The sequence below is a fragment of the Mya arenaria genome, chromosome 15 (assembly GCF_026914265.1).
Source record: "Mya arenaria isolate MELC-2E11 chromosome 15, ASM2691426v1".
Lineage (NCBI taxonomy): Eukaryota > Metazoa > Mollusca > Bivalvia > Myida > Myidae > Mya > Mya arenaria.
The window spans coordinates 6,351,254-6,378,372 of record NC_069136.1 but is presented as its reverse complement, the minus strand read 5'-3'; the positions used below and the strand labels follow the sequence as shown (position 1 = coordinate 6,378,372).

Sequence of the window (27,119 nt, the reverse complement as noted above, 5' to 3'; positions counted from 1 at the left end):
AGATAATTGGCATCTCGGATTGGTACTACACTGATCATATCTCTTTTCCCCCAAAAAATCGCAGTGATAAATGTTTTATGAAGTTTTGAATATCGTGCATGTTATTGTCTTGTTGTATGATATGGTGCAGTGTTTGACAGGGGATTGGATTGTTACGACTAAAAGCTGCTTTGTGTATTTTTGTGTGAAATGGAAGGTAAAATGATAACTTTTTGGTGCTGTGACAGTATGTTTTGATCAACTGATTATGGTGTTAAGACGGCGGATAAGGTTAGTTAAGTAAATGGAGTTTGGACATTCTCCCATGAAATCAATTTTGGATGCTATTTAATTTACTCATCACCATTTATCAAATCTTGGCATTTATCATTTTATTTGCAACTTAAAAGAAGTCACCCATGTGTCATGGGGGTAGGAAAGTGGGCTGCTAGTCCAGGGACCAAACCCAGGACCCCCTGATTGCATGTTAGGTGCTAGATACAAACCCATGCTGAAAAAAATGGGCTGCCAGTCCAGGGATCAAACCTGAAGACCCATTGCTTGCATATTAGGTGCTTGATACAAACCGATTTGATCTGTGGCCTTTTTATTCTGGGAATCGACTCATGTGTACTTTCTAAGGAATTTACAAATCTTGCTTCACATTAAACTAAGTGAACCCTCACTGCATGATTTGTGGATGTAGTATATTAGGCAACCATCACACAACTCATTGTTTTCCAATGGCTGGAACACAACTTTTTCCAGATAATACTATATAAAACAAGATTTTCATGACACAATGATGACCACCGCACATTCAACAAAAACTAACATAAAGCTGCAACAACAACCGTTTCCGTCTTCAGGAATAACATGATTTAGGCTAGGACATTTTTTTCCATTGCATTGACAAACATACTTTTTAGAATGGCCTTATAAAGTGGCTGACTTGGATTCTTGGGGGGATAATGATTGTGCATGGAAGCCAGGGACTGACTTATGGCCGGGGAAGACAGCACTAGCACTGATGTATGCTCAAATTGCTGGCGTTTATTGCTACTAATGTCTTACACAAGAAAAGGTCATTGGTGCTGTTAGTTAAAAACCTTGGGCAAATATTTCAGAATGTGTCGGCTAAGTTCAAAATGGCCTCACATGAAAATATCATGTTTTGATTTTGGTTTGGAAGTAATTTTATTGGTCCTTGCATCAGACTTGAAATGTTTTGATTTTGGTTGATGAGTTTTTCAATGATCTATTGGACGTTGTTTTTTTGGATGCAAGTTTATGTTTCCTGATTGTTGAAAACTTTGCAAAAGTTAACAATGTAATTAACGATATTGTTGTTAACTTTTAAAGTTGAATTTATTTATTATGTGCTCATATATTTAAATAAAACAAGTACTTATAAGGCAAAGTCAATACTGCACAACAATCACGCTTACATTGTCGAGTAAGTTCTGAACCATCAGCCAATTATTTCAATAGAGAATCAGTCTGTCTATGATAGAAACAGATTTCCTTGAATCTTATTAACCCATTATTTATCTGAATGTGTTAATTCATTTGAAGAAATTCAGACAGAACCTTCATATGACAATGTGAGGGATTTTAGGAATCCGACCCTAAAATAAGCAAGCTCTCTGATAGCCCCATTAGGTGACTATGAATTGATTGCTCGATTTTCATCCCCGCGCGCCCCCACTTTAGCCCCATTAGGTGACTATGAATTGATTGCTCGCTTTTCATCCCCGCGCGCCCCCACTTTAGCCCCATTAGGTGACTATGAATTGATTGCTCGATTTTCATCCCCGCGCGCCCCCACTTTAGCCCCATTAGGTGACTATGAATTGATTGCTCGATTTTCATCCCCGCGCGCCCCCACTTTAGCCCCATTAGGTGACTATGAATTGATTGCTATTTTCATCCCCGCGCGCCCCCACTTTAGCCCCATTAGGTGACTATGAATTGATTGCTCGATTTTCATCCCTGCGCGCCCCCACTTTTTTCTGCCGCCCCTTAAATTATATTGATTCAAATAAAATGTTGAACTGGGGTCTGTATTTGCGAATCGTTCCGGTACTGTCGAGAAATGGCGTTCATAACGGCAGATTTGTCAATGTAAACATGCACATGTAAAAAAGGGGAATTGTTATGATGGTGTTCCTGGTTTGTCTAGAATCACATGTATATGGTCCCTTATGCAATAAAAAAGCATGAACACAAAATATACTCAATGTTAAAACAGACCTCAAACAAAAAGAAAAAAAATGTCAATAATGACAAACAATTTTTTTTGTTTTTGGTCAAAAGTATATATATGGATGTATCATTCATGCCAACTGTTTTATCTAAGTTGCCATAACATGTATGGGAAAAACCCTTAAAATTAAGTGTTCAATACAGCACTGTTGTAACTATATGAGTACTCCAGTGTTGCACTAAGCTCTTCAAGCAGTACATGTGGAGGTAAATCTAGCTCTCCAATCTCCTGGGAAATTTCTCAGTACAGAAATAGTAGCAGGAAGTATGATAGTAGTAGATTAACACTGACACTCATATCCAGATACCGTGGGCTCTCACCATTTCTCAGGTGTTAAGGATATTGGCAATGTTTATGTGCACCCCTCATGCCTGCCTTCAGACTGATTTTGAGATATGCATGGTCTTTGAAAGAGATAATTGGTTATCTTTTAGAGATTGTTGCTTTCAATGTATTCAATTCTGTATTGTTGGGTAGGATGTTTTCTTTAGTTTTTGTCATAGCCTGGTGTATGAAAAACACAAAGCCCTGTGTATGAAAACATATATAACCAAGAATATGAAAAACACCTAAGAAATTAAGTGTATGAATACACATAGGCAAGTGTATGAAACATCAGTCATTGATATTAGACTTTTGAATGAACAAGTCCGAATTCTAATACTATTGCTTGGCATCAATTTTTAGCTCTACTGGCCAAAGGCCAGAAGAGCCTATACGATGGTAATGTGTACGTAGTATGTGCGTCCGTGCGTCTGTAAACAATTCCTTGTTAACACAATACAGCCTTCAGTTTTGATTGTATCTTGATGAAACCTGTACAGTATATACATATCCATTAGAGCTCGGTTCCTTTCGAAAACCAGCCAGATCCGCCCATGCATGCCTAGATTATCAGGGCTTTGATAGTATAAAAATCATGTAAACAATTGCTCGTTAACACGATACAGCCTTCAGTTTTGATTGTATCTTGATGCAACTTGTACAGTATCTACATATCCATAAGAGCTCGGTTCCTTGCGAAAACCAGCCATATCCGCCCATGCATGCCTAGATTATGGGCCTTGATAGTATAAAAAAACAGTGTGTCAGTAAACAATTGCTCGTTTAACATGATACAGTATTCAGTTTTGATTGTATCTTGATGAAACTTGTACAGTATTTAGATATCCATTAGAGTTCATTCCTATCTAAAACCAGCTAGATCCGCCCATGCATGCCTAGATTCTGGGCCTTGATAGTAAAAAAAATCAGTGTGTCAGTCAACAATTACTCGTTTAACACGATACAGTCTTCAGTTTTGATTGTATCTTAATGAAACTTTTACAGTATTTGGATATTTATTAGAGCTCGGTTCCTGTTGAAAACCAGCTAGATCTTCCCATGCATGCCTAGATTATGGGCCTTGAAATGATTAGATTATGGGCGTTGATAGTATAAAAAAATGCTATTGTGTAATAAATGCTTGCGAACATGATACAGTCTTCAGTTTTAAATATTCAGATACCCATAAGGGGTTGGTTCTTTTCGAAAACAGTGATGTTGACCACACAAACCCAGCCAGTAGAGCATAGGCCATTTTGGGCCTCTTGTTTTAACATGCCCTGCAATATAAAATTCAGAATTTTATCAAGCCCGGAAGACATTTTACCAGTGCAGGGCTTGTCACGGCTTGTGTTATTTCGACCACTGAAACATATAACAAAAAATATGAAAAACACTTAGGCAAGTGTATGAAAACAAATAGACATGCAAGTTTGAAATACTTAAGTACTTTTAAGGTAGACAAAAATAGCCAACTTAATAATTAAGTCTGCTATTTACAGTCTATAGCTCAGACAATCATTCCAAAATAGCAGTGGCCTATTGTTACTTCTAAAACAATGATACCCTGAAAAGCAGTGTTCTATGGAAATGCTGGAGACAATGACACAGAACAAGAACAGTGGTGTATATTGAAACTCTAGCAGAAAACCCAGTCTCCGGGAACAAGGAACTTAAGGAAGGTTTGAATGCCACACAAACCAGTGGGTGTAAAATGAAGCCTACATCAATAATTTACTGTATTAACAGGCAGTGCAGGATGGCACACTGACTTATATCCCTGTATTCTTGCTGTCCTGGCATTGTGATGCCTGGTCTGTTATGTATTGTGACATTTCAAATCATTGTAAGTAGCTTGAATTAATGATAATATATAATGCAGTGACTTTTATACTGGAGAAGTGACATTACTGAGGCTACAGAAAATCACCATATTTGAATGTTATCAGAAATATCTAGTATATTTCTAGTATATTTCTGAATTCTCTGAATCCACTGATAGCTGTATATAAATCAGACAGCCGAAAACAGGCATGGTACCAGTGCAAGATTGTAATGATATCATATGACATTAAATTCTGGTGAGGATCTTTATATTTGATTCCTGACCTTTTAGAATTATTCCTGCCATACCAGCATAACTTTCACAAGAACATCCCAAGCACCATTTCCTTCAGTTTTATAAGGCCACACCCCCCTCCCATCATCGAAATTAGACTTTTGGATGAACAAGCCCGAATTCTTATACTTTTGCTTGGTATCAAATTTTTGAACAAGCCCTCAATAGCTATATAAAATTCAGAATTTGAGCCAGCTCAAAATACATTTTACCAGTGCAGGGCTTGCGGGCTTGTGCTAATTTCGATCACTGCCCTCCAAAAATACAGGATCGATTTTCCCCCACCCGATGTGACCTTTAAATAGGCCTTAAGCCAATATTTCATTTGAATGTTTTTTTGCTTGTTATGCTGTAATTAAAACCTTACAAACTATATAGTCAGACAAAAATTGGCTAATTCTTTGGCTTGGTCAAAGCTAGCCAAAGTGTTTATTGATTGGTCAATATTTATTCAATATTTGCTTTTATCCAATCAAATCATTTAAATGTGCAAACTAAACAAACGACAACCTTTGGGCATGTGCAAGGTTTAATTCAATGGCTCTATCACCCTGCCACCTTTAACATGGATGTTTACCCTTCCCTGGGTGTTTATTTGCTAAAGAAACAGAAATAAAGCTGAATTTCTCAGGTGGGGTAGATATGCAAGGTATCTGAAGACTTGCATTTTCTTCTTTATAGCCCACAAACTAAATACTAGGAATCACTGGGAATATAAGTACCTCAGACGTAGGCATTTGTGTGTTAATTGGCGGGTGAAAAGTTCAAACAAACCAGTGCATTCCAGCTGGATTCATGGCCACTTTGAATTCACCAGTGAATTCCGCCATGGAAGCTTAGCCTACCTTTCATGGCAATACCTTAGGCCATAAAAATAATGTTAAGTTTCCTTTCCTGATTTTTGAAATCAAATATCAGGGATGTGATTGGTGCACATTGCAGATCTACCAGTCGGCGAGTAGTTCTCGGACAATAGTAGTTCTCGGACACTCACGATTTTCGCCTCATTTTGGAAGTTACATATCAAGCACCTGTTTGAACAGTTTCAGCAGGTACCAATTCTTTTTATTAGGTCAGGATTATAAGACGATAAATTCCAAAGTTTCCAGTTGTTTACAAAATCACAATTAACCTCAGCTGGGAATCACAATTGTAGTGCGCATGCGCAAAAAGCACAACTTAAAGTACAGGCTTCAGTTAGGTTAACGAATTGTTTGGTAAGCTTCCTTTTTTGGTCGCAGACGACCATCTGCATTTAAGAAAATATTCATGTTAAGTAGAGCGTGTACATTACACATGTGCTAAAATTACCATTTATGTCATTTTTATGGGCTTCATGTAATATGTTTACATGTACAATTAGATTAGTTTTTAATGAAAAATAATAAGATATACATTACCTACTGATTTGAAAATTCCACTTTCAAATATTTTAAATAAAAAAAAACATCAGCGCATGTTTCACGGTTTTGTTGATCATTTAAGGGAGTATCCGTGAACTACTTCTGTCGAACTAAAATTTGACCCCTTTTGAGCACCACATTCGGAGCCTATGAGAATGGATTTAAATTGTTCAATTTCACTTGATTTTGCATTATTTCAACAGAAGAAGAGCTGAAGTTTGTTATATACATTGGAATATCATACATCTCTTTAAAATAAGGATACTTTATCGATAAAACCTCGAAAAGTGTCCGAGAACTATTCGCCTACTGGTAATGGCGCCAGGAACCACCATAAAATGGTACAAAAAAAGTAAACTGGTTGCTTTTGGTTGTTAAAGTGCTTCTCAGCCAGTATTGCTTTAGGTGCATCACTCCCTTTGACCCCCGTTTTGGACCTAAAGGGACGCCCAAACCCATCCCAATATGGTTTTAGTCTTTCATCTCAATCACATTCTGGAATATTGGGTTGGTGGGAGAAATTCATATATTTTTTTATGTAATAAAGCATGTGAAACATTTGAAGGGGGTTTTGCGGCACTATTATTACGCGATTTTTTACATCTCTCCAAAACCCATTTTCATGTCAAATATATATAATTCTTTAAAAAATATTAATTTTATTGGACCAGATACAAACATGCTACACGATTCATCTCATTATGAAGTTGACTGGTAGTCATTATAGTGGAAATAAACAAACTGTACATGAAACAGTATTGTATTTGCCAGAGAATGAAGCCGGGAAACAAACTGTACATGAAACAGTATTGTATTTGCCAGAAAATGAAGCCGGGAAACAAACTGTACATGAAACAGTATTGTATTTGCCAGAAAATGAAGCCGGGAAACAAACTGTACATGAAACAGTATTGTATTTGCCAGAGAATGAAGCCGGGAAACAAACTGTACATGAAACAGTACTTGTATTTGCCAGAGAATGAAGCCGGGAAACAAACTGTACATGAAACAGTATTGTATTTGCCAGAAAATGAAGCAGGGAAACAAACTGTACATGAAACAGTACTTGTATTTGCCAGAGAATGAAGCAGGGAAACAAACTGTACATGAAACAGTACTTGTATTTGCCAGAGAATGAAGCCGGGAAACAAACTGTACATGAAACAGTACTTGTATTTGCCAGAGAATGAAGCCGGGAAACAAACTGTACATGAAACAGTACTTGTATTTGCCAGAGAATGAAGCCGGGAAACAAATTTATTTGAGTTGGCAATAATACAATATTCAAAAATTGACAACGACATTTAGTAGAGATATTAATCCTCTGAAAATTCACAAGGAAAGTTAGTTATTCAATTGTTTAAAACGAGCATAGAAGCCTCGTCAAGCCTCACCCACTATTTAGTACATTTGCACATGTGGCTGGTCAACCAAATATCATTTGTTTATGTTATTTTCATACCTCATCATGCAAACAATATATTTGACTTATCAATCCAAACGTTTTTCCATGAAAAGAATCAAACTTACTGTCACTGTCCGCCATTTTATAAAACATACGTTTTTTTATGCATGGTGTCGCGGGACATGCAGAAAAGATGATAAATTTTAAAATTAATTAATTTTACTGTTGCTGTTAAAACTATTAGACATTTCGCCTATATTATAATGCTATAGTGTGTTTGCTTGCAGGTGATTACACCATTCCGTAACCTAGTGCTGTGTGCGGAGACTCGGAAGGAGATGGAGGAATGGATCTCTGCCCTCAAAATGTCCTCCAAGCGGGAATATGTCGATGTAAGGCTCAGCCCCCTGTATTCAAGCTATCATTTGTTATTATATCAGCAATGCAGTTGTCTTGCAGTGCACATATCCTAAAATACCCCTTCATCATTTCAGTCATGGCTTTGTATTAAAACTTAAATTTCTGCAGGGGTATCAGGGGAAATCAAGTTACATAACTCTTGATTCTTCAAAGAGTTATGCCAATCGTAAAGAGGCTTTTTTAATTTTACATATGCATGTTATCGTTTTACATATGCATGTAGTGAGGGTGTGTAGTCAATTTCAAAAGCCTTGCGGAATGGTTAGCTTTTTATCAATGTGCTTAATTTTGACTGCACAATTGCAGCTTTGTGTGTGATGGTAACTCGCTGGATGGGTGACTGACATAGCAATCATTTTACATATGCCTATTTCAGGGAAACGACTCCCAGAATCAGATGATGTCTAGGCTACACAATTGGTACACGTGTTCTCATGTGAGGGCAATTTATTATAGCTTGTAACATATATATGCTTATTCCAGGGCAATGCCTCCCATAACTGGCACATGTGTTTTCATGCAAGACATATACTTACAATCAATGAAAACGCACCACGAATTGATCCAATTTAATTTCATAGTTATTTATTTTAGCATTTTCGATGAAATTGAGACAGTAATATATATTGAACATTTTTTCTGTACCTCAGCATTGAAGACTCACTGCATTAGCAAATATTAAACTCAGTAATCTTAAAGCATTACACATTTTTATAGATTTTTTTCCTAGCAAAACGCCATGTTAAGTCCCAATGCCTCAAGTGCGATAAAAATCATCAAGATGTCAGCGTATCATTTAAAATATCATTGTATAGGGCGAAAAACTTCTTTTTACATTGTGACCATACAACAAGAAAATGGCTTGATCATTTTGACACAAAACTTGTTGAGTGGCATTGGCAAAGCATGGCACGTATATTTTCCATGCCTTTACAATTTTTTTTTTTTAACTGCTTGATTTTATTTAGTGCTTGCAGAATTGATTTACTATAATGATTCTTCTGAAAAACAGTTCTAGTTCATTTAGCCTATTAATACATTGAGCATTGAACACCTTATAATGAAAGTAAGTTTTCATATTTTGTGAGTGGTGCGTTTTCATTGACTATCAGTTTACTTATTGTAGCTTATCAAATTTTTACATTATGCTGATTTCAGGGCAATGACTCTCAGCGTGAGATGATGTCCGGGCTCCACAACTGGTACACATGTTCTCACGCGAGGCCCACATACTGTAATGTGTGCCGGGAGGCCCTATCTGGTGTGACTTCACATGGTCTCTCTTGTGAAGGTAACAAGTATTTTTGTGTTGATGTGCCTTATGTAAATTTTAATACTAAAGATATAATCTTAGGGTGCATCCTTATACTTGACGTGGGTGTAGTAATATTTTTTATGACCCCAAAGGTGTGCACATTAAAATCACACCATCCATCCTTGTATGTATCCGTCCTTGTATGTATCCGTCCTTCAGTGAGACATACTGGTATACCGTATCTCTGAATGCGTAGTGTGCAAGACCCAGGTCCCTCCCTCTTAGTTCATCACTCCCTCATACTTGATGTTAATAATCTTCCATATATCTGGGCTCTTGCGAGGGGGCGACTTGGGCGAAGTGGTCACCTAAAAGTCCCAGACTTCGCCCATCAAAGCAACATTGACTTCGCCGAAAATTTTAGTACATTGTAAATCTGTCAATCAGCGAGTATTTTGCCACTGTCCCATTAGTCAAAACATCGCAATTAGCCATTCATAAAATTTGGTAAATTCCTAATCAGATAAATGGGCCGTGTCATCCAATTACCAAAACATCGCCAGTAGGCGGAGCTATTGAAAGTTAACCAATCAGATTGTACATTGAGAAGACCCTGATCAAATGATATACGTTCGTTAAAATGAGATAGAAAAGGCGACATAATTATGAAAAACCGTGTCAAGCATTAATGAAGTTAAAAAGTAATTGATATATGTATTGAACAAACAATGCAAGACATTTTAAACATTGTTGCTTTTGAAGCAGACGGTCATAGCCATCTCGGGCCATCGGCATGGTGGCGCCAAGAAAATCAATAACATGACGTATCACCAAATATTTGATTGGTTTTAGTGAAATGTTCATGATAAAAAATTGATTCGTAAACACAATTTTTTTTCTTTTTTTGCTTTATGTAGAGTTTATACTTACAGTATTTTTCTACTGTTTACGATGTCCAAAAAATCGGCGAGATCGCCATTTTGTCAGAACAATTTTCCGAGTTAATATCTCAACCTCCCACTGTGTATTGGTAAAGTTTTCATCAAGGACAGTGATTTAAAAGTCATTTGGTTCTTAAATGTCAGCATATTTAAAATTATTTAGCCAGAGACAAGTAAATAACAGCATAGCTGAATGTGACATTCAAACCCTATCCCGAACGTACCAAATAAGATTCGCCCCCCTACTATATTGACAGTTAATTTATTAATCATTTTGATTGTTTCAAATCCTTAGCTGTCTTGGTTTTTGTTATGCCCCCTTTTGAAAAAAGTGGGGTATATTGTTTTTTTCATTTTAGATGCTATTTGGAGATAAACTATGTGATATTGACAAATACACTTTTGCTGAGCCAAAAATGATACATTATTTTATGAACATTTTATATAGTTATAGCATTCAATTTGAATGTGAATATAAACTGAGGTGTGTGGTATGGCAAAGTTTATGTATCAGGTGTTACGAAAAGTATCACTTCTCCCTAAAGTCTCCCCACTTCTCCCTAAATTGACTGAAGGGAGAAGTCACTTCTCCCAAAATTTTCAGCCTAGTGAGAGCCCTGTATATGCTTGTAGTTTATGTTAGCTTTTCTTGAATGTAGACATATTCCATTGATCTTCATGTTTCATCAATTGAAAAGTTTTTATGACTGACCCATTAAATAAGTTTGTGCTGCATTTGGAGTGCTATGTCGTGTTCATAATGATTCTTTGTTTTACGAACCAAATTGGATTTAGTAATTTTTAAGTGAATACTTAAGACTGATAAAAAGGTCTGGTAACTGTTGTCAACGCAATAACTTTTCTGTTAAAAACTGCTCAAAAACAGTTTAATACGCTCAAATACACTCAAATGAAATTTGTTGCACTTGCTAATCATGTACTCATAGCAGTGTCTGAGAGTTGGCATCCAACTCGTGGTGCATTTGTTCTTGTCCAAACATTGCTCACAATATCATTTTAATAAAAAAATTAGTTTTGATTTACAGTGGTCAAAATTAGCCGAAGCGGAAGCACTGGTAAAATGTTTTCCAGGCTTGGTCAGATTCTGGGTTTTATACAGCAAGGCTTGTTCAAAACTGTAATGGCCAAGCAATAGTATATAATGAATTTGGGCTTGTTCATCCAAAAGACTAATTTCGATGACTGGAAGTACAGTTGAACCATGTTGGCTCGATTTCCTCGTTGGCTTGAACTGGATGTCAAGGAATGATTTTGTTTTACTCTTTGTAAGCATTCCTGTGCGCCTGGATATTCGCGAGGATCGACATATTTTGGCTGGTCCCTGGGATATCAAGCTAACAGGTTTCGACTATAGCAACACTGCAATAAAAACCATTTATAAATTTAAATGGCAATTTCTGTTGGCCTCTCAAAGAGCAGGGCACCATTATACTGTTATTTCATGGTTATTTGGGTTATGGTCAAAACTGTTGTCCTGAGGGGGAGGGGATGACATTTGAACTGTTGCCCTAAGCGGATGGCAACAGTTGAAATGAAATGATATGCTGTCTTAAAAAAAAATGGAAATTCCAATGACATTACAGTGCGAGAGGGAAACATTTAATTTTGTTAACCGAATAGTTCAATCGAAGACAAATTAAAAGTTTTCATTGTAAAACAGCCAAAAAGTAACAGATTTTATTTATATAACGAATAATCATGTAATAGCAAAAAATTACAGATTCATATTTATATAATATGCTGTGGTTTCTTACCATGAATCAGGCTGAAGAAGGAGTCATTTAGCTTTTATCTGTCTTCCCTACAGAGCTTGAAAAACAGAGTATGCATATGAACTTACTAAGCCTATCACAATATGACAATGTGTTATGTTTCAGTGTGCAAGTTTAAGGCCCACAAGCGTTGTGCAGTAAAGGCCCAGTCCAACTGTAAATGGACCACATTGTCAGCCATAGGAGCGGAGATCATTGAAGATGAGGACGGGGTATGGTGGTGCCTTTTCACTTTATATAATAGAGGCCAAATTGATCAATTAACAATATATCCCAATTTGCTTCATGATATTTCCCATTAGGCAAGAAGTGCAGAATAGGGTTGAATATAATGTAAGGTGGTCAAAGAAAAGATAGATTCAAAGGAAAAGTCAAATTATCAATTAACAAAATATTTCAATTTGCTTCATGATATTTCCCATAAGAAAAGATATATTTAAAGTAATGTCAAATTATCAAAAGGTAATAAATAAGTACAGAAATGTAAGGAGTTATGGTGGTGCTAATTGGCACACTTATCGAACTTATTTCATTTTTGATCACAAAACTATAATATTTCAGATCACAATGCCACACCAGTGGTTGGAGGGTAACCTGAATGTGAGTTCCCGCTGTACTGTATGTGATAAGATCTGTGGAAGTGTCCGAAAACTGCAAGACTGGAGATGTCTCTGGTGCAAAACTACTGTAAGTACCTGCATATGGCACGATACTGTTGTAAGTACCTTGGTAGTGCATGTAGCTACTGTTAGTACCTGGACACAGGATATTAATATCATATCAAATGTATAAATTTTGAATGTACTTAGTTGCTGAAAAATTAAAACACTTATAACACTATTGTGCAATAAATAATAATTTCCCATGTAAGACTTTGCATTTTTCTTTTAGATTAAAATGATTCAGAAGGAACGTTCTTTCAAATACTTGCTTTGTCCATTTTTTATAAGGAATTAATGGCAGCTCTACATGTACATTTTTGGTAGTCCCAGTGTTGCCTGTCTTGCCGTTAAATGCACAGTTGGGCTTATATCACTGAATACAGACTATACCCCTCAAACAGGTACATTCCGGGTGTCGTGGGGAGTTACCGAAGAAGTGTCCACTGTCACAGTGTCGCGTATCCATCCTACTGCCCACGGCCATCAACTCTATAGACAGCGACGGCTACTGGGAAGCCATGAGGCCTCCTGGGACCAGCCCGCTTCTTGTGTTTGTCAATACCAAGTCTGGGGATAATCAGGTCGGCACAATTTAAAAAAAAAAAGTTATTGACAAGGCCTTGGTCACCTTATCAATGTGGTAGCTTAAAGAAAATTAAGAATTGTAAGATATTTAAATGAAAATTGGTACAAATGTTGCCAAACACAATACACACATATAAAGCAAGGGCCATAACTCTCACTTTAATAACTGTTGAGTTATTCCTCTTGTTTAACTGATAAAAGCAGACAAGTGTTGTTGTTCCCTCTTTTCAGCTCTTGTTGACATGTTTTCCTGTAATTTGCCAAATATTTTGCAGGATCTTGCATTTTCCCTAATTTCAAATATTCGCCAAATTTCCAAGTCCTCATCTTTCAGACAGATAGTCCAAATTAATCCTAGGGAAAATCATGTAGTGCTTATGAATCATCATTAGTGTTTAATTCGGTTTCAGTTTGACTTTCGATAATCGGTTTCACTCAAGTAACTGATTATCGATAGTACAATTGGATTTTGACAATACCTGAATGGTAGTTTTATTCTTGTACAATAACCAAACCTTAACTATGCTTATGTTACATGTACAGTTGAAGTTATTGTTGTTGCTTTCAGCCAAATTGTTGACGATTACAACTGAACACTTCCAAAAATTGGCAAAATTTGACCAAATGCATTAACCAGATGAAAGAACCAAAACAACTTGCCTATTGAATTGATTACCAATTATGACCAAATACAATCATTTGTCGCCAATTTTTCGCCCAACTAATCAAAATTGTTGATTATAATTATTAATAGGAAACATCATTTAATATCATCATTCACTTTGATTGTAAGCTTCTGTGCTCTTTCAGGGTGTGAAGTTTTTACGTCGGTTCAAGCAGCTACTAAACCCTGCTCAGGTGTTTGATCTGATGAATGGTGGACCTCATCCAGGGTATGTATGCTTGTTCTTGTCACTTGAAATGTTGTTTTTTTAAACATGTTTATTATGTATTTAAGGTAAGGGCGCATTTTTTCATGCGTTTATGCTGTATGCTAGTAAAGCACGAGTAGCATATTCCACGAAGTGCGCTTACACTTATTGGTCATTCGTTCACTTGCCTTTCTACGTTCTAAAAGCATAAACCCAAACAAAATTTCAAGCAGCACTTATATTTACATTTGAATAGAATATTCATTACAATTGAAAATAAGCAGTATCTTCTGCAGTTGAGTATTTGCTCAATATTGAAATCAACAATCACGTCATAACTCTTTGCATGTTATACAATACCAAAGTCAAGTTTTTTCTATACAAAGGACTAGGTGAATGTAAATATTCAATATTGAGAGATATAACTCACGATATCGGCAATATCTTTATGATATTTAATTGAATATGTTTTAATATTTCTGCATGTTTTGCAGGTTACGGTTGTTTCAGAAGTTTGACCAGTTCCGAATCCTCGTATGTGGCGGTGACGGCAGTATTGGCTGGGTCCTCTCCGAAATTGACAACATGGACCTTCATCGACAGGTAAAACAGTAATAAGCTATGAAAGAGGCAAGCTGTCACCAAAGGTTGGTCTCATATTTAATGTTCAAGATTCAAAACATCAAAAGCTAGGCTCATCTTTTGCCTTTTTGGACATATATGATACAGGGTAAATGGTTTGAAAATATACTAAAAAGCAGAACAAATATACAGTTCATAATGAAATATAACATACAGTCAAAACCTGTTGGCTTGATATCACAGTGACCAGCCAAATTACTTCTAGCCTTGTGGAAATGCTTACAAAGAGTAAAATGATATCGGTACTTTACATCAAGGAAATCAAGTCAAGCAATATCGAGTCAATGGGTTTGACTGTATCTAGAAAAGTCAATATTCTCATTATTTTCAGTGTCAGATCGGTGTGCTTCCATTTGGCACGGGTAATGACCTTGCACGGGTACTGGGATGGGGCTCAGCCTTTGATGATGACACACAGCTACCCGCTATACTGGAGAAAATGGAGCATTCGCAGATTAAAATGCTAGACAGGTGTGTGATAGTCCAGGCCATGGAATATGTTGATATATAAATATATGTGTACATTTGTTTCATGGGCTGGTGGCCTTAAAGTCCAGTCACTGAAATATGTCTATATTGTAGGGATGGCAACGAGTAGTAAAATTAATACTCGAGTACTTGGACGATCGTTCGATCGAGTACTCGGGTACTCGATTACTTGGAAAAAATGAATATGTGTTCGCAAAGACAAGATTGTGTATACATGTATCGTTAATGATGTATATTGTGCGTTGGTCGCATTGTTGGTCATTTTCACCTTTAAAGGAAACTTTCATTACGTATTTTAACAAAAAATGATATAAAAAGAAAACAAATGTTGTTTCAGGCTTTTAATTTGTCTTATTTGTTTCATTTTATACAAGTATGCACTGAAAGTACCGCTATCAAAACTTCGCTAATTGACATCAGTGTTAATTTGAAATAGGGGTCCTTTGTTGACAGTTTGCAACTATCACAACAACTGTCAACTAATTGATTGAGGTCAATTGTGTACACAGCGGGGATTAGAGGGCCCGTAAATTGTCCTCTTGGCAACTAACCAGATCTGATATTTTGTCTGTAAATCGTGTATTTGGTGATTTTTATAGATTTTTAAAAAAAAATTCCCGAGTACTCGAGAAGTGATTTGGTACTCGAGTACTCGGACATTTGATCGAGTACTCGGGTACTTGTTGCCATCCCTACTATATTGGTGTGCATTTGTTACATGCAGGGCTTTTTCTGCCCATTTTGGGAAAAAGACCCTAGACATTTTGGGAAATTGCGGAAATTGGGAAATTTTTCAGTGAAAAGAAAAAGCTGTCTAGTCTCCTGTGAATTAGGAAATTATTTAATATTAGTTTATTTTCTCTCTAAAAGACCCACAATGGCTGAAATATCAATCCTTGGGGTGTAAATATCTATTTCAATAAATCATGACAGATATTTCATGTCTCTGAATGTGATGAAAATCAATGATTTCTGAGTTCAAGTACCAAAAAAACTTCACATCACATAATTTATTAGAATGTTGAAAATGAACCAGTACAGGTATAAAGAATTTCTAAAAAAAAAAAAAAAAAAAAAAAAAAAAAAAAAAATTTTTTTTTTTTTTTTTTTGGATTGGGATTTTTTTCTGAAGATTGGGAAAAATATCTTATATTTTGCTTTGGGAATGGGTCCGATAGTTGGACCCGTGGGTACTATAGAAAAAGCCCTGAGTCATGGGCTAGTGGCCTTAAAGTCTAGTCACTGGAATATGTTGATATATGTGTACATTTGTTACATGGGCTAGTGGCCTTAAAATCTAGTCACTGGAATATGTTGATATATGTGTACATTTGCTAAATGGGCTAGTGGCCTTTAAGTCTAGTCTGACACTGGAATATGTTGATATATGTGTACATTTGTTAAATGGGCTAGTGGCCTTAAAGTCTAGTCTGACACTGGAATATGTTGATATATGTGTACATTTGTTAAATGGGCTAGTGGCCTTAAAGTCTAGTCTGACACTGGAATATGTTGATATATGTGTACATTTATGACATGTGCTGATGGCCTTAAAGTCTAGTCACTGGAATATGTTGATATATGTGTACATTTGTTAAATGGGCTAGTGGCCTTAAAGTCTAGTCTGACACTGGAATATGTTGATATATGTGTACATTTACGACATGTGCTGGTGGCCTTAAAGTCTAGTCACTGGAATATGTTGATATATGTGTACATTTGTTAAATGGGCTAGTGGCCTTAAAGTCTAGTCTGACACTGGAATATGTTGATATATGTGTACATTTATGACATGGGCTAGTGGCCTTAAAGTCTAGTCTGACACTGGAATATGTTGATATATGTGTACATTTATGACATGGGCTGGTGGCCTAAAAGAAACATAAATTCATTGTTCATTGTCTTATCAATTTGTATGAACAAGTTGGATTCCAGGCATTTATTTTATTAAAAAAAAACCTGTTCATGTAAAAGCTCTGAATCGATAAGGGTTACAAATAAGACGAATAAAAAATAATGTGTTTTAAAGAAATGTTACCTAGAAAATCCCTTTAGAAGTGGCGCTTTAAATAGATCAATTCAACCTTGACAGCGCTTTATCTTGAGTATTTCTTTTCCAATCTATACCAGACTTAAAACCATTCAAATTGTTATACTTTGTTGTGAAATTATTCCTGTCCGATGGTTGTCGAAATTTGAACCAGTTTAACCATTTCTACTCTCTTGAACCAATGGGCATTTCCTATCCCCTGTATATAACAAACTTGTTATCCTCCCCTAGATGGAGTATATGGACATACGAGGGCTACATGCCTCCCCCTCGGAAGCTGTCCCAACAGTTTGACCCCATCTCCCAGTATGAAGACTCCGTGGCCAACCATCTCTCCAAGATACTTCACTCCGAGGACCACTCCACTGTCATCTCATCAGCCAAGTAAGTGGAGATCGATATACAATTGTCATCTATACCACAGTGAAGTCAAGGGTGAGAGTGGTCTAGTGGTATAGGTGTCTGCCTCTCACCCAAGAAGTTGTGGGTTCACTCCCCACTAGGGGTACTTTCTCACGGCCTCTTAAAATGGACACCAGTGCTGGTTTCTACCCAGGAAACAGACTCAAGAGTGATTTTATAAGCTATCAGCTTTTGTCACAATCAAGCTCAAAGAAATCAGTATGAACTACCTATACCACAATGACATATACAATTAGACATACTGGCGAAAGGAGAAGTTATAATACTCACACCATGACTTCAAATTTCATATACAGATAGATCTCATTTAGGGGAAGTGAAGTGCACATGAACCATAAATCTGGCTGCTGTATTGTTTGAGTTATTACCCTTTGTTAACTTTGATATTTAATTTTTGTCTGGAGAATAACTTGAAAAGTCTTTGAGGTATTAAACTTCATGTACAGATAGATCTCATTGAGGAGAAGTGCCGTGCACATGAACCATAACTCTCAGTGCAGTATTTTTAGTTATCATCCATTGTTAAGTTACAAATCTTTGTCATAAGGCGAAGTTGAAGTTGATACTGTTCTTAAATCAGGGATATGACAGTCTGTGACTGCTCTTGTTATACTTTTTTTCATCACTCCCAGTGATACTTCTTATAACAAGAAAGTTGTGTTATTATTATTATTATTATTAGACCAGATTTGTTGAGCGCCCTTTTCATAAAAAAATACGTTCAAGGGCGCTTTACAATTAAACATGTGACATATCGCAGATATGTGGAAATCACCAAAAGTGACATATTTTAACATATTAAACCAATTCAAGTGAAACTCATATGTTGTCAAAAAAACACACACACATAAAGTGTCTAAAATGCTATATGCAATAAAATAAGCATAAAAAAGTAAAATAAGAATAAGAAATCAACAACATGAAACCAAATATATATATATATACATATATATATATACATATACAGTTACTGTAGTTCTGTATCGTAAAAATAAGTAGGGATAAAAACAGCCACAGTTGTTATCTATACGTTGTAGGAAGTTTTGAAAAGTTGTGTTTTGAGAGCTCTTTTGAATGAATTAAGTGATGATTCTTTTCTGAGAGTGTCCGGGAGAGAATTCCATAGTTTTGCGGCAGCAACTTTGAAACTCCTATCACCGTAAGAGACCAGTCGACATTTTTGTGGCACAAGGGTGGTTGCTGCACTTGCTGATCTCAGGTATCTAGTTGGCACGTAAACCTCTACTAAGTCGCTCATGTAAACCGGTGACTGACCATGCAAAGTCTTGAAAGTTTGAATGATAATTTTATATTTAATTCTATCTTGTATTTGAAGCCAGTGAAGGTCTTTAAGGATTGGTGTTATGTGTTCAAAACGGCTTGTTTTCGTAATGATACGTGCAGCTGTGTTTTGAACAATTTGCAGTTTGTTCGTTGTTGATTTCGGCACGCCATACAAGAGAGCATTGCAATAATCTAACCGTGATGTCACAAGCGAGTTTATGAGAGTCTTGGTGGCATCAGCGGTCAAATATGGCCGAATGTGACCAATCTGTCGTATCTGACCATAGCATGTTCGAGTCACCGAATTAACATGCTGGTCCATGTGCATGTTCGAATCAAGCGTAACACCAAGGTTTCGAACAGTTTTTGATGGTTTTATGCTCGTATCGCCAATTTCCAGTTCTAGATTTTCAACAAGTTTGGAGTGTTTTTGACTTGAAAAAATAATTAATTCAGTTTTGTCTGCATTCAATTTTAACATGTTTGAATTCATCCATGATATGATTTCTTTTAGGCATTGTTCAACTCGCGTGATTGTGACTACCTTTGATGCTTGGTCAGTTGGTTTAAACGAAAGATAGAGTTGGGAGTCATCTGCATAAAAATGGTGGTTTAGACGATGGTTTTTACAGATAGACCCGACCGGCTTAGTGTACATCGTGTAGAATTTTGGGCCCAGTACCGATCCTTGAGGAACACTGAATTTCATAAGGACCGGTTCAGAGAGTTTGCCGTCGATGCATACCGTTTGGTAGCGGTCTGTTAGGTATGATGCGACCCATTGACGAGGTTTATCTGCAAATCCAAAGTCAGATTCGAGTCTTTGAAGAAGGGTGTTATGGTCAATGGTGTCAAATGCAGCCGACAGGTCCAGCATCACGAGTACCGTAACATCACCTGTGTCTAATGATTCAAGAATGTCGTTTTGAACTTTTACCAATGCCGTTTCAGTTGAATGAAATTTCCTGTATGCTGACTGGTTTGTTTCATGTAATTGATTGTTTGTCAAATGTTCCTCAATTCTTCTGTTTACCACTTTTTCGAGGATTTTTGAGAGATATGGCAAATTTGATACTGGTCTGTAATTCTTGAGTATGTTTTTGTCAAGACTAGGCTTTTTTAACAATGGCCTTATTCGTGATGCTTTAAATGATTTAGGCACGATTGAACTTTGAAGCGAGCTGTTAACAATTTTCAGCAAAACTGGTAGGAGTTCGTTTATACACGATTTCAAGAGCCATGTAGGAAGAGGGTCTAGTTCACAAGACTTGTTAGCTGACTGTTGAACAAGCTTTTTCACCTCCTCCTCTGTTGCTGGAATGAAATTATCCATTCGCGCAATATCACGTACTTCTGTGCGTCGATCTTCTGGTACTGATTCACTCTGATGCCGAGATGAAATGTTCGTTCTGATTGTTTCTATTTTATCTATAAAGAAATCGCTGAACTCCTGTGCTAAAACTTCTGGTTTCTTACCTGGTGGAAGTGCAACTTCGCTTGGGCCATTAAATAAATGTTTCGTTAATTTGAACAAACTTTTTTGGTCCCGTTCACTTGATTTTACTTTCTCTGAGTAATAATCAATTCTTGCCTTTTTCAACATTTTGTTAACGATTGCGCATTGGTTCCTATACATTAAATGGTCAACGTTGAGTCTTGAAATCTGCCATTTACGTTCTAGCTTACGCTTCACATGTTTGGCACCGTGAAGCTCCTCCGTGTACCAGGGACAAGATGGTCTCAATGTGATGGTTTTTAAACACAATGGCGCGTGATTGTCTATTAAAGCTGAAAGTTCACTATTGTATGATGAGACAAGAGTGTCTGCATCTGACGTGCTCTGAGACAATTTCAAAAGATCGGATGATAGAATATCAGCTTTGAATGAATCAACGTCAATCGACCGAAGTTTCTTGTATGTTACAGTTTTCTTTACCGGAGGGGGCTTCGCTGCAAGCGCATTGAACATTACTGCGAAATGATCCTTAGCTATTTTGCCAGAGCTATCTGATAATCCAGGATCGGTCACTACAACTGAAGATATTATGTTTTCCATGTCTCTGGTGATGACCACGTCTAAGGTATGACCTTGGACGTGGGTTGGCCCTTTCACATGTTGATACATGCCACAGGATTGAAGCACACTGTTAAATTTGATGGTGTCGCGATCAGAAAGATTGTCCAAATGAAAATTCAGATCGCCGGTGATAATGACATTGTTGTCAATTGTGGCAAATTTTGATAAGAAATCTGGCCATTCGGTATCCAGAAAATCTCGTGCATTCAAGCCATTCTTCTTTGATGGAGGAGGTCTGTACATAACGGCCATGAGCAATGTATAGTTGTTGATACTTACATTACACTCAATATGTTCAAATGTTGAAAATATATTATCACTGGTTGAAGAGACTATTTTAACACCAATCACCGATTTATAGATCAGGGCCACCCCACCACCTCGCCCACTACCTGGGCGTGGCACATGCTTGATTTTATACCCATCCGGTAATAATTCACTTAGACATGCTTTATCGATTGAGGTGCCTAACCATGTCTCAGTCACAGCAATGATATCTAGATCATTCGAGAGTATCAAGTCACTAAAAGATATCGTTTTGTTTTTCAAGGATCTTGGGTTTATGCAACAAATTTTTATGTTTTTCTGGCCTTTAACTATTGTTTGAGATTCATATTTAATGTGGGATAAATTCATTTTTCTCTTAGAGTCCAGCATTTCTTTGTTGCATTTTTGTTTAGGCTTTGATCTACATGTTGATATTACAGTTGGAATAGCTTCAGGTAATGCTCTTAAATTTTCCAAATTGATCCCTTGATTGTCATCCCAATTTTGTGTAAGCTGATAATGACCGCCTCTGGCAGATCTGTATGTCAAAATATCATAATCCTTTAATATTTTCAATGTTTCTTTATCCGGTCGTAAAAACCTTCTGGGTATGTTTTCCAACTTCAATAATTGGTCTCTATTGTATTTTATAAAGCACATTATGTTTGTGAGATTGTGTTCACTTAAATAGCATAAACTATTTTACAGGTAAAAGCAGCCTATTTCATTGTACATCCAATTGTTTTATCGAATAAAACCCACTTTCGAATTGTTGTGAAATTATTAATCACATATAGTGATAGGTCTGGTTTAATGTTCTACATGACTGAGAATATCAAAGAATTTTGTAAGGATGACATCAGTGTTGATATTAATTGTGATGTTATTGACTTTTAAAGTTATATGGGTTTTATTCAATAAAAAATCAAAGTAAACCCTTTCAACAATTATCTTGTATTTTAGATAAAAAACAAGCTTAGAAGTAAACCCAATTGATTGATGTTAGGGATATTTACAAATATACTTGCATGAGTGCAAATAGCTGTAAAGGTTGACCCATATGTGACTAGTTCCTCTCTTTTCTCATCCCCAGGGTGTTGTGTGAGACGGTTAAGGATTTTGTAGCCAAGGTTGGCCGGGCTCACCGCGAAAAGGAAGAGGATGCCGACATGGCTGATAAGGTCAGTATTTACATGTAGGGTAACACAGAATTGGTTCATTAGTTGTCAACAAACTGTCAAAACTGATAAGGTCCATTATTTATGAAGGTTAACTGATATGGCCTGTATTTGAAATATTGAAATATATGTAGGTAGTAGTTTTGTTCAATGGTAAAAACAAATTCTTTACCCATATCCATGTGCTAAGATGCATTCAAACTAATAAAAACTAATTAAAAAAAATACCAATTAAATTTGTTCTTATAAATTCATATGAAAAACTTTTACATTAATTACATTATGTATTTTGTTTCAGTGTGCCACCTTAAACGAGAAGCTCGAAAGTTTGCTCAAAACATTGAACGAAGAGGCTCAAGCTTCATCCCAGGTCAGTCTAGTAGTCTAGTAAGCGTTTTACTTCACTCTGGGGTCATCCTAGGTCAGCCATTAATCTAGTGAACGTTTTGAGACCATCTGTAATAATCAGGCGAAGGCTTTGATATTCCAAAATCGCCCCCAGGTCAGTAAAATGTCAATTTGTTTGATCTCAATTGTCGGATACTCGTATTCGAATACGGATATCACAAAAATGAGAACTGACCTTAAGGTAGTTCAAATATGCCTTCTGCAAAGTGCAAACTACCGAAAATAGTTATCCAGTTTCCCTGAAATGTGCTGGTCCACCGGACATGTCCGGTAAATTTTGTACAGGTCCGGCAGCTCTTTCGTAAATGACTGTTCTATGTTGAGATGACAAATAATCAGCAAAAAGGTACCTCAAAGCGAAATTTATTGAAAAACTTTTTGTCTTTTTGCTGATTATTTGCCTTAGCAATAGTTAGTCGATCCCACATTGATATTTGACGTCACAAAATATCGACAAAAGTCGGCCATTTCTGATATGGAATCATGATGTTGATTTCCCTAGATAAACGAGTAAATACGATGCATATGTAACGGCATTTTATTACAACTGATTTCATTGGTTTGCATCAAGGCATAATTAATATTTTTTTGGACAGGCTAAAACTTCCAACAAACTTCTCCAGTGGACAGGCAGAAATTTTACAATTACAGGAAGACTGGTTTATCATCCAAAATAATAACCCTGCATCAAAAACACCTTAACACTTAAATCATTACCGATTGACATATATCATAGAGTCATTTATTTGATAACAATCAGCCATTAAAACAGCACCCTGTCATTGACAATTATGTAATAACCATGTTCAGCATGTGTTAATTGATCAAAAAAATACAAGCGCCCCTAGATTAAGATCATAGCGGACCTATTTTTCGGTACCATAAATCAAAATACAAGCGCTTTCAGGCTCCTGAATATAATGCAATATGATTATCAAGATTATCACCATGGTGCCGGGGTGCTAACTAGGGCGCTAATTTGGCCTGGGGAAGGCCCTGTTAATTTAAACTGTTTATTGATATACATGTACATGTATTACTTTTTATTTTTTTACAGCTGGACTGTGATTCATCAGCAATGCATAATGACCCTCATAGTAGCATTATGAATGACCTCAGTGTGACCTTTGATCCAAATTTGGTCACCAATAGTAACAGTGTACACACCGACGATTCCATGGACAACAGAACTAGTTACAGTGAAAATTCCAGTGAAAGCTCACAAACTGAAAACCGTAGTGACACTATAGCTGAAGATTTGTTTAGCGGTGACCCTGAATCACCTGCAGTGAAGAGTCGGTTGCCGCGACAACGAAGTCACCATAATAATCGGCAATTGTACGAGAATCGAGACATTCCAAGGTCATGTGAAACCAGAGTACACGGTCAGATTCCACCTTCAGCCATGAAACCAAAACCAGTGAGTATACATTTTGTACATACTGTACAGTCTTCAAAATCTACTCCCACTTTATCATCATACAATTGTAAGATTATAATCGACAAACTGTGATACAGTACACTCAACGAGTTAGACCCACTTTCCGTTTCCCTCCGCGGATTTTCGCTATCAAGGCCAACAAAATGATTTTATCGACTGTCCGCGTTCCTCTGAGTTTGAATTTAAGGCCCTCGGAGGGTGATCAGTCGACGGAAGAATAACAAACACGGCGTTCCTCGTTGGGGTTAACTCCACCAAACTCTGCGGACACTTGATAAGAATCTACGCTAAAGTTATTTTATTTTTAGGTGGGCATATTAAAATCGCACCGTCCGTCCTTCCGTGTGTCTGGCTCTATAACTTGTGTCCGGGCTGTAACTTTCCCTTGTATGGACAGATTTTAAAATAACTTGCCACATGTGTTCCACATAACAAGACGACGTGTTGTGTACAAGACCAGTGTCCCTACCTCTAAGGTCAAGGTCACACTTCGTGTTTATTCACAATGGAGAGCTGCATATAAGGACATAGAGTATAGGTTGTCGTGTCCGGGCTGTAACTTTCCCTTGTATGGACAGATTTTAAAATAACTTGCCACATGTGTTCCACATACCAAGAAGACGTGTCGTGTACAAGACCAGTGTCCCTACCTCTAAGGTCAAGGTCACACTTAGTGTTTATTCACAATGGAGTGCTGCATATAAGGACATAGAGTATAGGTTGTCGTGTCTGGGCTGTAACTTTCCCTTGTATGGACAGATTTTAAAATAACTTGCCACATGTGTTCCACATACCAAGACGACGTGTCGTGTGCACGACCCGTGTCCCTACCACTAAGGTCAAGGTCACACTTAGTGTTTATTCACAATGGAGTGCTGCATATAAAGACATAGAGTATAGGTTGTCGTGTCTGGGCTATAACTTTCTCTTGTATGGACAGATTTTAAAATGACTTGCCACATGTGTTTGACATACCAAGATGACGTGTCGCGTGCAAGACCCATGTACCTACCTCTAAGTGCAAGGTCACACTTAGTGTTTATTCCCAATGGAATGCTGCATATAAGGACACAGAGTATAGTTTGTCGTGTCCGGGCTGTAACTTTCTTTTGTATGGACAGATTTTAAAATAACTTGCCACTTGTGTTTGACATACCAAGACGACGTGTCACATACAAGACCCATGTCCCTACCTCAAAGGTGAAAGATACACTAAGTGTTTATTCACAAGGGAATGCTGAATATAAGGATATAACAGTGTAGGTTGTCAAGTATGGGTGGTATTTTTTATGTTCAGAGGCAATTTAAAATAACTTGCCATATGTATTTGACACATAAAGGCAAGATCAACTTTTCATGTACTGACCTTGTTCATAGGTCAATGTCACATTCGAGGGCATTCGTCACATACTGTGACAGCTCTTGTTTTTATTAAAATTTTCAACTGATTACGACGGCTCCAGTAATTTGCAATTATTCTTTTTCCTCTGCCCGTTTTGCACGAAGTTAGCTTACCACAAGAATGCAGTCGTATTTCACTAGTTGCACATGCATCTTATAAACGTGTTTTTGCTAATTGCTGAATACATTGATAAATACATTTCACCCGAGAAAGGCTAGTTTACACATCAATAATAAATAGTATCTTCTACATTGTATTGATCACGCGCTTGACGTCAGAGGTCATGGTTCAGAATCGTGTAAAATATCGGCTGCTTTATGATGCAATACAATTAGTGGCAATACTTTAATGATTCAATGTTTATTATTCAAGACAATATTCAATTGGCGTTTATGGAAACAAAAACAAATTAAAAGCTGGTACATGTAAGAATCTTTTATGATTAACAATGTGCATAAGCATGAAAAGAAATAACTTCTAAACAAGAATGAGTTCTTGCTTATCTGATTAGACTTGGGAGTTCTGCCGCGGGATCATAAAATCGGACGATTTCCAACGCTATCGTTCATATTAAACTCGGCAGTAAGCCAGCCACTCGGAGGAACTCGGGGGGGATTTTAGCAATGGCAACAGTTTTACCATCGGAGGAAATCCGCAATCATCGACTATATCCCTCGGAGTGAGCGGGGAAAGTGGGTCTAACTAGTTGAGTGTACTGTATACAAACATGTTACAAAACGAAGATTTTTTGTAATCCTGGGCTTGCTAAATAGGCTTGAAGACTTGTGCTCAATTTGATCACTGCTGTATATGAGGTTTTTGTTGTTCTTGTCCGTCCATGCATCCTTCTGTATTATGCGAACTTGTGTCGCTCAAAACCCCAAAACTGTTTCACCTACAATCAAAAAATGTTGGTGGAATTTTATTTTGGCAATGAAGTTTTGCACCTGGGCAGTGGGGTTTTGTATCCAGTTGCACTAAGTAAAATCAGAGTTATGGCCCTTGAATTAGCAAAATTTGGCATATCTGGACTTGTGTCGCTCAAAACTCTGAAACAATATTAAATAGCATCATGAAACATTAGGGTAATGTAAATGGGGTCATGAAGTCAGGGCTCTCGCGAGGGGGCGAAGTGGTCACCTAAAATTCTCAGACTTCACCCATTTGTATCATCAAAGCGAGATTGACTTCACCGACAATTTTAGCACATTTTTAAAAGTTAACCAATCAGAATGTACATTGAGAAGACCCTGATCAAAGTTTGTTAAAATACGACAAAAAATATTGGTAAATTTTTCATCAAGGACAGTGATTTAAATGTCATTTGGTTCTTAAATCTCAGCATATTGAAAATTATTTAGCCAGAGACAACTAAATAACAGCATAGCTGAATGTGACATTCGTACCCTATCTCGAACATACCAAATTAAGATT

At 36.9% G+C, this 27,119-nt stretch overlaps 1 protein-coding gene across 2 annotated transcripts in view; it reads left to right on the top strand.

Moving 5' to 3' along the window:
• LOC128219686 (diacylglycerol kinase delta-like) overlaps nucleotides 1-27,119 on the top strand; it is an 84,278-nt gene that overhangs the window by 27,154 nt on the left and 30,005 nt on the right. The window contains exons 5-17 of one of the 2 annotated variants that reach the window (XM_052927596.1): nucleotides 7,784-7,888; nucleotides 8,293-8,352; nucleotides 9,075-9,207; nucleotides 12,011-12,117; nucleotides 12,467-12,592; nucleotides 12,969-13,148; nucleotides 13,963-14,045; nucleotides 14,519-14,627; nucleotides 14,998-15,137; nucleotides 17,437-17,589; nucleotides 22,350-22,437; nucleotides 22,733-22,804; nucleotides 23,900-24,262. In XM_052927596.1, the coding sequence (XP_052783556.1) occupies nucleotides 7,784-7,888; nucleotides 8,293-8,352; nucleotides 9,075-9,207; nucleotides 12,011-12,117; nucleotides 12,467-12,592; nucleotides 12,969-13,148; nucleotides 13,963-14,045; nucleotides 14,519-14,627; nucleotides 14,998-15,137; nucleotides 17,437-17,589; nucleotides 22,350-22,437; nucleotides 22,733-22,804; nucleotides 23,900-24,262 (1,719 nt within the window). The remainder of the gene's footprint in view (nucleotides 1-7,783; nucleotides 7,889-8,292; nucleotides 8,353-9,074; nucleotides 9,208-12,010; nucleotides 12,118-12,466; nucleotides 12,593-12,968; nucleotides 13,149-13,962; nucleotides 14,046-14,518; nucleotides 14,628-14,997; nucleotides 15,138-17,436; nucleotides 17,590-22,349; nucleotides 22,438-22,732; nucleotides 22,805-23,899; nucleotides 24,263-27,119) is intronic. The other variant, XM_052927597.1, reaches the window with a different exon arrangement.